Below are 12,598 nucleotides of genomic sequence, written 5' to 3'. Positions count from 1 at the left end.
GTAAAATGACTAAGAGCCTCTTACTTCTGAAACTCCTCCTATTTTACTTACACACCTGAAATATTGCAGCACACTCTTATTTTGGATGGATTGGGAAATATGGTACCTTATTGTGTTTGAGATGTTTAAAGGTATTCAAAGAAATGTTGAAGAATTAAACTTTGAATTTTGTAAAAGCTTGCACACTCACTTGATTTAAAATTACTAAGGTAAAAAGAAGCAACTGTGAAAATTCTCTTTCTGGCCAGCTTTCCTCTCCAGAGGAAACCATTGTCACCAGTTTATTTTGTTCAATGTCAGAGACCCTACAATTTGAGAATCCCAGCCTAGGTCATATCAACAGAGAAAGAGATCAAAGGTCAGGGAAAGATTAGCAATGAGTTAACAATAAAAGTAGAGATGCACTCACCTTATTGAAAAATAAAGAATTATTTTAATGGAGGAAATACTAAAGCCTATCAATTGTGCAGAGAGCAATTCTAGACCAGACCTGTTTAACCGGTTTGGTCTCAGTGTAGCTAAGAAAACCCAAGAAGTAAGGCTCAAGTAAACAAAGTAAATAACCATTTGAAGTACAGACTTTCTAAAGATACAGTTCAAGAAATTTAAAAGGCTGGCAACTTGAGAAAAGAAGAAAGATAGGAGAGAGGAGAGTTGAAGAAAGGGAGGAGACAAATGTAACAATTGCTGAGATTCATATTGAAAAAGATAAGACGGTAAGTCAGTCATGCTTTAATTTCTTTTTCTATTTCAATATTTACTATCCATGTAACTTCATGGAAAAACTTCAGTGTTTCCATTTGTAAAATACTAACTTCATTAAAAATGTTGTTCATATAATATACAAAGTGTCTGGAATATAGATAGAATATATTCTCTCATGACAAATATTTTTGTTATGAATAATCATTACTAATAAGGAGACAATTTTCAATCTCTGCTAGATTAAGATTCTCTCGTTAAAGTTTATTCATATGTATGGTGGAGAAAAATTTGAAAACAATCTATTTTCTTTACTGTTGGGCAGATAAAATGTATTATGCTTACTTTGTTAAAGATAGTGCTGCCCACGTGAGGCCGTTGCCCAGGTGATATTAATGTGTGTTGGGGATCGTTGTAACCTGGGGCTTGGTTTTGGGATTAAGCCTTTCCCACCCTGTTTGCTGTGGAGTGGTACAATCCAATCATGCCTCAGAGAAGTGACTTTGTATTAGAGACTTCCCTGTTTTGTATATTGGATTAAGGGATTTTGGTTTTCTACACTATAAAATGGGGACGAAGCGGGAGCTTGGCTCTTGGTTCCTGAGATTAGCAAGAGAGAGCAGAGGAGAACAGAGAAAGGCCACGTGGAGGAGGCCAGGAGAAGCAGCCAAGATGGCGGAGTGCTGAGTGAGATGCCAGTTTGTGTAGAGTTTGTATCTGGGATAAGGAAGGAGATGGGGAACTGAGGAGAATAAGTCTGGTGAGCTAGAAACCTTTGATTCTAGGAAACTCGGATAAGTCAGTGGCTTTGTGAGCACTGAGTGTGACTGGGTTTTGGAGCCCAGTGTGTATTTTTACTTGCCCGCCGGGTGCAAGGTAGGATTAAAGGCTATGGCCCACCAGTTTTTGGCTCCATGGTTTCTTTACCGACTGTCCGAATCCAATGCAAACCTGCATGGGCTGGGCTGCTGTGATAGTAGCCCTGGCCCTGCCTTCTGGCTTTACATTTACATTTGAAATAAGAGAATTCTTAGCCACACAAGTCATAAAGAAAATATGGGTACATCATTTAAAATCAGTCCGAGTTTAAGTTAACTTAACTGACTTTTTAAAGGACCATCAAAAATATCAAAATTAAAAATAAAGCCACTGTAATTCAGAAGAGAAACCAGTATAAAGATAGTGTGCAATTTATTTAACATCTTAATGAAAGTGATTATAAGTATTTGAACTTATTTTCCCCCAAGACATTTTGATGAAGTCACAGTTTGTAATTAGTGGGCTCTTAATTTTAATTGTGTCATTAGTTTTATAGATCCATTTGGTGTCCCTCTTTCCTGGACTAGCTTATTCAATTAGCTGATACTGTTTTCTACCTGTAAGGACAGAGCCTGACTGCATCCTAGAATAGTGGCACTGGCCACCAGTGTTTCTCATGTAAGTCCTGATCTGTTAAGGTGTTTTTAGGCTCCTAGGCAGTTGGAGAAACAGGAGCAGAGATAAATTTTATTAGGGGCACATTTTGCCCTTAAAATTTCACTATTGTGGCCCAGGCTTCAGGCAATAAGCACTAATTGTGTCCTTGTCCTTGAATCTGCCTTGGCTAATGCCTAGCAATATTTTTATGATTCATTTTGAGGCATGTCTTATGGTAAATGTCTCAGTACTAAGCAAATATCATTAAAAGTCTCAGTACTAAGTAAATACCATTAAATTAAATACATTGGAAAGTTTATTCAGGCAAGAGGGAATTGCAGCACAAGGTTCATAGACTGATTAATTAAGCCATTTGTTATAGTCTCAAAAGCCTTGTGAGAGATTGAGCTAATTCTTTGGGCTTTTGTAAATTGAATAAATTTTCTTTTAAATACACAATTTGACATGCATGTCACCTTACATTCCATCTTGATTCCCTGAAACTTAAAATTAAAAAGGTATAATATATTCTACATTACATGGATTTTTCAGATTAATCAGTGTCTAATGCAGTGGTTCTCAAACTTTTTGAAGTTGGGGCACATTTAAAATCTTACAAATAATTGTAGGCGCACTATATACAAATTTCTGAGAAATATGTTATAATAATTAAGTCAAATATTAACGAAAAAATATATGTCCAAGCGTGCTTTTATGGTAATTAAACAAAATAAATACAACAAAATTAAATTTATTCTGATATTAAAAAACATTTGTTACATTTTTTGAGTTATGCTTTTTAGAAATCATAAAAAAGAGGGGTTAAAATATAAAAACGACAAAAAGTTATCTTTTTATATATATAGATACATTCTTAGTAAGATTTAGTAAATTCGTCAGGTCCCAGCACAAATGTGTTGTTTTTCATTCTTGTGTTTATGAGAAACATGAGCCTGATGTGTCTTAGCGATTTCTTTAATGTTTGGGCATATATTTGAAAGGCAAACTCTCATTTCCTCATCCATACATTGAAGAATTCCCCTATTTTTACTCCTAATTGTGTTGAGGGCAGAAAATCCTAATTCACATCAGTAGGATGTTGAAAATTGCAGTAAAATGTTCAAAGCTTTTCTTCCTTTATAGAAATCCAAAAGGCTTCAAGAGATAATTCCTTATGTTTAATCATCAAACCAAAACCCTCACCATACATATCATCTTAACTTGACACCAAACAAAGGATAGAAGAAACTTGCCTCCAGTCTTTCAGGGGAACATGGGGGGTAGTGTAAACAATCCAGCACCACAGTTTAACAGCCTTTTGCAACCTAATCAGGCAAGTGAGGTGGGGGGTTGGGCAGACTGTCAGCTTACAGCCAATTTCCCACACCTCTGTCCCCCAAAAATCTAAACTCCAAAAACCCTGTTGGTTTCTTGGTCCCCAACAGGCACATATTTCTCTGGAATACCATAGGGTGCACCTGGAAATCTTCTAGGGCACACCAGTGCGCCCTGGCACACACTTTGAGAACCACTGGTCTAATGATTCCAAATTTCTAAATTAATAATTATATAATTTGTTAATTCTCACAGCAATCTTCAAATGATTTCTTCTTCTCTCTTAAGTTAATGCTGACTCAGACATTTGTAGGAAGATGACAATGGTCAGTATATAACTTGAGTCTTAATCAATTTCAGAAGTATTTCAGAGAAATGTACATAGGGTTTACATGTTTGTGTCTGGTTTTTAATACTGCCAGATGTTTGGTGGGTTCAATTCACTATTACAGACTTTTCTCAGGGAGCTGCATACATTTTTATTGCACTAACCATTACAAAAATAAATTAATTACAATTTAAAAAATATTACAGCCATTAGATGAGAAGTTTCTTTCATAAACTTAGATGTTTACAGATAATCTTGGCCTTGGAATATAATTTTGAATTCATACATTTGCATTCTTATTTGATGTGATCCCTACATATCTCAGCTATGCAGAAAGAAAGTTCACAGTTCTATGTAGACTGGACACAATAGAGTGCTTAGACACATGAAAAGATGTCTTAATCACATCTTCACTTCCTCCCTCCTGAGACTGAATTCAATTGTCCTAGTCTAGCAATGATTTTGCACTCACACAAATATTTTCTATGATACGATTTCTAAGAATTAAGTGATCTGCTTTACTTCATAAAGAAAACTATAAGGATCAAGATGAAGCAATTGCCTTCAACAGCTCCTTTGTATAGTGACATCTGCTGGGCTGTAGCTCATGGTGATTTTTACGGTACCTACTCATTTTATTGGTGTGGAAGCTCATTTCTCCTGCTGTTCCAACATCATGATGGTCCAGAGAAATAATTTTCACTTAGACATCAAAGTCAGTTCCAGAGTTAAACAAGTTTACCTGAAAGTAGAGCTAGAAATATAGCCCAGATGTCTATATCTGTATGCCTCTATCTGCTGGCACAAATCACAACAGTCTTCCTCCACAAAATCGTGAAGTAATTTCTCGTAATTATATTTTGGGAGGGAAAGATACTGGAAATGAGCTGGCGCGGAGAGGTCAACAGAATCATTGCCTTCCCTAGATGAAGGAAACGCAACAGAAAACAATACCCATTAAAAAAGGTAAATTTCTGGGATGAGGTTGTTGTTTTATGACGACCGATTTTACACAATTTGCTTCAGGAAAAGAACAGGGCACGTGCTCTTTTGAAGACGCATCTCTTTGCATTAAAAGGATACAGTAACCCTTCTCTGGGGGAAAAAAAAAGAAGAATTAGAAGAAGAAAAAGACTGCTTTGCACTTTGATCTATGTAGCCAAGCAAAGCTTGCACACCTTCCAAGAGTTGCCAGTAACAAACAAAACCTTGGAGCACACCCTGTGAGTTGCTCATTCCACCGCAGGCTGCGGAGGAGAGCCGAGTCTCTGCTGGCGCTGCAGCCGCAGCGCATTCCTTCCCCTCCGGCAGCGGGTTCGGGGCCGCCCCGCCCTCGGGCTCGCGGCCCGCGGCTCCCGCCACCTCGGGCGGGCGCGCCCTGGGTGGGGCCAGGCGTCGGGCGATGCAGCCGGGCGCGCCTGGCCGCTGAAGCGAGCCGACTGGGCGGCGCGCCGGGGCCGCGGGAGACGCGCGCGGGCGCTGTAATCGGACACCCCGGCGCTCGCCCCCCACGCCCGGCCGCTTTCCATTCACTCCGAGCGCTTGATTGAGCGACGCGAAGAAGGGCTCCGGGTGCCACCGCGCTGCCATGCTGAGGATTCCTTTACAAAGAAGCTCCGAGGACCGGGAGAGAAAGAACTTCACCCCTGGGACGCTCTAGAAATTCTGGTCTTCTGGGAAAAGCGCTGGAGACACACGCGGAGCTAAGCCAGTAGCAAATTGATTTTTCCGTGCTGGTCTCTTCCCACCGCGGTAAGCTGGATTCTTTATTTTCGGCATTACGAATTTAGCAAAATAAAACTTTTGGGTCTGTGTGTCGACTTTTCACACATCGCTGTGCTAAGTGTGCACATTTTCTTAAGAGCATATGCAGTTTGTCCGGGAACTGTTTCTCTTGCTGAGAGCCCGGCTTGAGTTGTTTCTTTAGGTTATGACACCTGCGCAGAGTTAAGGTTGAGAATTTCAATGACGTCTAAGGCGAAATTGCTGGAGGATTTAAAGGAGTCTGTTTCTTGCATATTATTCAAGTGTTTCTACCAGCAGTGAAAACAACAAGCAGCCGACGTGTCTGAGTTAAAGGGAAGAAGATAAGAAATAGGGGATGTGAGGCACGTGTAAGACACTTTGCTTTGAGTCACTTTTCTCTGGTTAGGCTTAAAATGACATCGCTGCGCGTAGTCGCTTCATTTGACCTGTCACTTTATCTTTGGTATTTTATGCAATTTATGGCAAGTGCCTCTTTTGGGAAGACTTACCAGATAAAATACTGATAAAAGCTATATGTAACAATGTGTACTCATTATCAGCCTCCTTAATAAAAAGACAAAGGTTAGGCATATTTATGGCTTTTTCCCAGGGAACAAATTACTAAGAGAAAATCACTGCATAAAATCAATTTTCTTCTAAGTTAATTTAGGGATGACAGGGTGAAGAGGTTGTGGAAGCAGGAACAAACTGTTTCTTTTAAAAATTACCAACACAAACATCTCTAGGGTTTCCTCCATCTGTGTGGTAAAAGAAGCATATGATTTTGTTTGTAACTCTCATAACATGTGTACCACCTAGGAAATCAACTTATAATTTTTGTTTAAAATGATATGTTCAGTTTAATTGTTCTCTTTCTTTTGTATTAATGAAGCAGTCTTTACAATTTTTAGTGGCATTTTTAATTGAATATAATTAGTGATGAGATTTTAATTTTAAAAGCCACATGATATTGAAGGTCAGAATTATTGTAACCTATAAAAATTAATTTTGAGATTAAACTGTGTCATGTCATTTAAGTGTATAATTATGCTACACTCAACATGATGGGGTGTTTTTTACGGTCCTGAGTTTATTTCCTGTGTGTGGCCACTGATGCTCTTATAGATCTGGAGTTACACACTACCTGATCTTCTTTGAAAGTCATACATTAATTAATAGTGTGTATCAATTTTATAGCTACAGTTTCAAATAGTACTTGTCTTTCTGATTTATCTTTTGGAATTTTGACAGCCACTTTCTGGTTGATTTATTTTAAATATGCATTGAGGGATACAGAGTTCACTGGATTGCTCACCACTAGGTCATTGGTTTGAATTTGGCACCGGTCCATGGTTACCTCATCTGCATCATTTAACAGCTGCATGGTCATCTGTATAAATTGGCTGGTAACTGATTCAAGTGATTTTAGTGGTCAGGGATTGAGCACGTATAGATTTATGTAGAAACATCATTTCAGAGACAATTACTCCAAAGTAGCTAATGAGTATGGAAGAGGGTACACATGAGTGTTCATGTGGGATTTTCCTACTACTCTTGTATTCATGGTAGAACGTAGGTTTTCATCCACTAATACATATTAGTACCATTCTCAAGTCATTTAAACATAATGTGAATTTTAGAAGATCGAGTTTAAATATTGGATTATCCTTTGGGTATCAGTAACTTTTCCTGGCTGCTTTGTTCTACTTTAATATAATGTTAGCATTATATTTTGGAAGATGAAATAGTTTCTCTTGTGCGAAGAGTTACAGACCAAATGAATTAAATCCAAATTTTCACATCTAACAAGCAAAGTCACAGCACCTCCTACTGTTCGCAGGACTGTAAAAGTTCAGAAATACCTTTTGTGAATAGGTTGCTCTTTCTAGATTACTGGTTTTTGCTCTGTCTTGATTACTGGTTTTATTTGTGTGGGTGTGGGTGCGCACCTTAAATGTGAAATGAAATATAAGAAATTTATTACCTCTTCTTTTAAAGGTATTTTCCTCGGATATTAACCTGAAAATCTGAAGAAATGGCATTCCAGGCAGTTTGCGTGTTGGTTGGAGTATTTGTTTGTTCTATCTGTGTGAAAGGATCTTCTCAGCCCCAAGCAAGAGTTTTTTTAACATTTGATGGTAAGAAAGTTAATAAGTACTCTGGGAAAATGTGATTTAACTCTTTTTTTTATTTTCTTATCTGTATTAAAAAATGAAAGACAGTATAAAGTATTATTGAATATTGGTTAATTTTTTAAATGAGGCTGGTTTTGGATGACATAACTATTTTAAATTACTGGTTAATAGATAAAAGCTCAACTGCATTTGTTTATGAAAGTGCTTGAAGTATATATATTCTACCCCTTTTTAAGTATCTTCTGTGTTTGCGTGTGTATACATGGAGGCAAGACACCTCCCATGTAGGTTTAATTATTGAAAAATTTTCCTAATAAATTTTGAGCATTAGCCTTGAAACTGGTCTTTCCAATAATGTTTCTTCTGTTTCCACAAGGACTTCCTGAGGTTGAGAAAGTCTCCTAAGTAATTGAAAAGGAACTAAACAAATAGTTCAAAATACGCTTTTGCTTACTACTGTGTACAGGCATTACCTTCAGAAGCTTAGGGAAGTGGGTGTGACTTCAAACTTTTACAAACACAGAAGTTGTGAGATCCTCTGAGGCAATGGTTTGCTGAGTGTATGCATGAGCTTTAATGTATATAGTTCAAAGAACTTACGGATAGATTTCAGTTAGTCACATAACCCATGTTAATTAGATGGAATAAGAAATAGATATGGAGATCAGCCTGCCAGTCATAGTCACTTATATTTTTATTACTTATTTTAACTCTATCTCTGCATAAACATTAGTGGTATTTGGCATATTTTCATTTTCAGTTGAGGAAAAATATACTCTATGATCTTCCTTATAGCAGGTGTCTTTGAAATTCTGTTCTCTTGAATATCAAATAGCAGTATGACTGACATTTATCAGTCAAATGGATATCTCCCTCCCTCCCTCCCTCCCTCCCTCCCTCTGTCCTTTTTTCCCTTCCTTCAAGATCATCATAAGGCTTGAAAGAGCCTTATTTATTACTTAGATTGTGTAAGTTTCTAATTGCTTCCTCAGCTTCTAAGCCAGGCATTCCTCTTAGAACCCACAGTTATCTAGCTAAGTTGTGAAGAAAGGAAAACAGACCCTTTGAAGTGTCCTATTTATTTATTTTTCTTAATTACTAAAGCATCTCACAGTCTGCTTATACCTTTTCTCCTAAGTTGAGAACTATGAAATAGCTAATAAAAGAGAAAGGAATTAAAGAGCAGTATAATTTCTCTTCTCTTTTTCTATATTTTAATCTGTATATAGGAAAATGTAGTGGTCTCATAATTAGTTCTTTAAACCTCTTCTCTCTATTACATCAAAATTAACCAAACTTTTAAAAACCTAAACTTAATCCAAGATAGGTAAGTATTAAAAAATATATAATATATATAATATATATATTATATATATATGTATGTTACCAGGGATATTTTATCAGGTCTGTATTTGAAGAGACCGTTGTAATTTGTCTTTTAAGGAAGTTCAGTTATATAATCTTTTAAAACCAAACTTCAGTACTATATAGGGCAGGAACTGCTATGTGTAGAGTGACTAGAAGTTATGGTAGACTTTTATAAATATGGCATCTCTAATATTTTAAATGTTCTCAAACTCAAAATAGATTTTTGCAAAATAAAAGCCACTTAATTTATAGCATATGTAGAATACAGTATGGTAAAATAAGCTGTTGATCTGAAAGTTCTATAATTCCTAATATTCTTCCCAAAAGTCTTTTTTTTTTTTTTTTTAAACTTTTTTTTAGATTTTATTTATTCATTATAGAGAGGAGAGAGAGAGAGAGAGAGAGAGAGAAGGGGGGAGGAGCAGAAAGCATCAACTCCCATATGTGCCTTGACCAGGCAAGCCCAGGGTTTTGAACCGGCAACCTCAGTGTTTCCAGGTTGATGCTTTATCCACTGCGCCACCACAGGTCAGGCCTTCCCAAAAGTCTTAATAGGAAATTATCAGAGAGAAAAATACCACTTAATTTAGAGACTGTTTTAAAGAGATATATGAACAGGGAAAACACACTTAATGAAATTCTGTAATTTCTAAATTAAATACAAAAAACTCTCCTAAATTGAACTATACATTAGGCAAAATATCACAGGAAAACTACCATGAGCAAAAACAATTGTTAAAATGTTTACATTTTAATTATAAAATTATAATCATTTTCTGAAATTTGATAGTATACCTACTTGAGATGCCTATTCCAAATTTCTAATTTTATTTAAAATTTCTCATTGATTTTATGATGTCTTATTTGAGTATAGCAATGAGTAAATTACTAAATTTCTTTCAAAGTAGTTTAGTCTTGACATGAAAATATAAAATTTGTACAAGGTTGACATATAAAGAGTGGAGCAAAAGGTTTACAGTTGTGAGTACAAGAAACAGTTTATTCTTGTATTATGTATTAATTATTGCACTATATTCCATATAAACAACTGTAAACCTACTTTTGCCCCACCCTATATATGAATATATATTAATTTAAATACATATAGATATTCACTTTCTTTTATTTATTTCATATTTTAAAATGTCTACAACTACTTTACAACCAAGAATCAGGAGTTGGAAAATTCTTCTGAGGAAATTTAAATAATTTCAAATTATATCAGGCAGAGGTCTTTTGCATCTTTATAATCTCTCATAATTGTGTTGCCTAGCTCTTTTGCCTTGATATCTTCTTCACTGTAACTTGGTCCTCTGCCTGTCTCATTCTGGAAGGAAACTTTATGAGAATCTTCTTAGTTTTGTCTTATTGACAGTCAAATTAAGAGTACCGTTAATTTCAAGATATGTAAAACAAGAAATCTTTTCTCCTATCCAAGTTTCATCTCTTCTTCTTGTGGTGGAGTGAGGAACTGAAAACATTTAAGAAATAGTTTACAGATTTGCCATCTCTACTGATCTAGTATAAGGTCAACCAGATGGTCTTCAGTCCTATGGGAGAATGTATTTTAGATGTTATTAATTAGTTACGTTTGTGCTAGCTAAATCTTAAATGTTCAGAGAACTGACTCCTTGTAGATAAGCACATTTCATAATTTTTACAATTCTCATTTTATGCCAAATAGCCTTTCAAATGAACATAAAGTTTATGCAAGTGTTTTTTAAATTGGATTTTTGTTGAAAAAGATCCAATAATTTAACAGATTTATATTTCATAGGATTGTTGCCACTATATTGTTTTTCTCAGATTAATTCATGGAATCTATAAAAGTCATGTGGAAATGCAGGGTACATTGGTATAGTAGAGAAAAACTGTTTTGCTTGCTAATATAAAAGGAAAAAGCATCCAGTAGAGATTTTAGCATTTGGTATTTTATAAAAACCTGCCCTGGAGTAGCCTTGGCCAGATGGCTCAGCTGATTACATCATCCTGAAGCTCCAATGTTGCTGGTTCGATCCACTGTCAGGACTTCAGAAAAGTGTAAATATTATCTTGTCTACAATGGAATAGATATAAAATGGGATTACTAAAAGTATTAAATATTGTATCTAAAACTTAGATAAATCCTTATGATAATATTATTTTCTCAGCTAGCAATTCAGATTGTGAATCTAAGATATTCAGTTTACTGACATGAAGTTATTCATAGCATCTTATTATTCTCACTATGTCTGTAGGATCTGTAGTAATGTTATTTTATTTCTTACATTGATAATGTCTGTTTCTTTTATGTTCTGATTGATGTGTTTAGATATCAATTTTTCCATTGATCTCTTTAATCAACATTTTTTTCTATGATTTTTTTGTTTAACATTTTCTTGATTCATACTTCAAAATTTAATTATCTTATTATTCTTGCTTTTATAATTTCTTAATATGGAAAATTAAATAATTGACTTAAGAAGTGTTTCTAATATAACCAGTGTTGCAGTTATGCTGTAAATTTCCCTTGAAACACTGGTTAAGCAGTGCCCCATATATTTTGAAAAAAGTGTTTTTCTTTTCTTTTAAAATTAAGTGAGAGGTGGGAGACAGGGAGGCAAAGACAGATTGCTACATTCACCCTGACTGGGATCCACCTGGCAAGCCCCCTACAGGGTGATGCTCTGCCCATCTGGAGCTACTGTTCCATTGCTTGGCAACCAAGCTATTTCAGCGCCTAAGGCAAGGTCATGGAGCCATCCTCAATGTTTGGGACAAATTGCTGGAACCCATTCAAGCCATGGCTGTGGGAGGGAAGAGGGGAGAGAGACAGAGAGAGAAGCAAAGGAGGAGGGAGAGGGGTAGGGGAGCAGATTGTTGCTTCTGTATACCCTGACTGGGAATCGAAACTGAGACTTCCACATGGCCAACACTTTACCGCTGAGCCAACAGGCCAGGGCAAAGTGTTTTATTTTTCAATATGTTTTCTAATTCCCCTGTCAGCTATATGTATATATATATTTTTTTCTAATTCCCTTGTCATATATATATATATATATAAATTTTTTTTTAGTTTTTTACCCATGGGGTTTTTAGAAATATTTTGTATAATTTATAAATATTTGGATATTTTTTTATATATATCTCTATTATAGATCTCTGATTTAATTTCTTGTCAAAGAACATACATTATGTGCTTCTAATTTTTAAGTGAGAAGCAGGGAGGCAGAGAGACAGAGTCTTGCATGAGCCCCTAACTGGGATCCACTTTTTGAAAAAAGTATTTTCTTTTTCTTTTGCTGCATGTGTCCTAATCCACTTGGCAAGCCCAGGGTGATTCTCTGCCCATCTGAGGCTGCTGCTCTGTTGCTCGGCATCCGAGGTATTATAGTACCTGAGGCGAGGCCATGGAGACATTCTCAGTGCCTGGGGCCCCCTTGCTCCAACTGAGCCAGGGCTATGGGAGGATGAGAGAGAGAATGAAGGGAGAGGGGAAAGGGTGGAGAAGCAGTTGATTGCTTCTCCACCACTGAGCTAGCTTGCCAGGGCCTCTAATTCTTTAAACTCATAACACTAATATAGTCTG

At 36.2% G+C, this 12,598-nt stretch overlaps 1 protein-coding gene across 1 annotated transcript in view; it reads left to right on the top strand.

Moving 5' to 3' along the window:
- Positions 1-700: 700 nt before the first annotated feature.
- SEMA3C (semaphorin 3C) overlaps positions 701-12,598 on the top strand; it is a 213,074-nt gene continuing 201,176 nt past the window's right edge. Inside the window, exons 1-3 of the mRNA XM_066353947.1 lie at positions 701-716; positions 5,028-5,533; positions 7,526-7,665. Of these exons, the coding sequence (XP_066210044.1) occupies positions 7,563-7,665 (103 nt within the window). The 5' untranslated portion in view covers positions 701-716; positions 5,028-5,533; positions 7,526-7,562. The remainder of the gene's footprint in view (positions 717-5,027; positions 5,534-7,525; positions 7,666-12,598) is intronic.

The sequence above is a fragment of the Saccopteryx leptura genome, chromosome 12 (genome assembly GCF_036850995.1).
Source record: "Saccopteryx leptura isolate mSacLep1 chromosome 12, mSacLep1_pri_phased_curated, whole genome shotgun sequence".
In the NCBI taxonomy this organism is placed as follows: Eukaryota; Metazoa; Chordata; class Mammalia; order Chiroptera; family Emballonuridae; genus Saccopteryx; species Saccopteryx leptura.
This window is presented reverse-complemented; position numbering and strand designations above follow the sequence as displayed.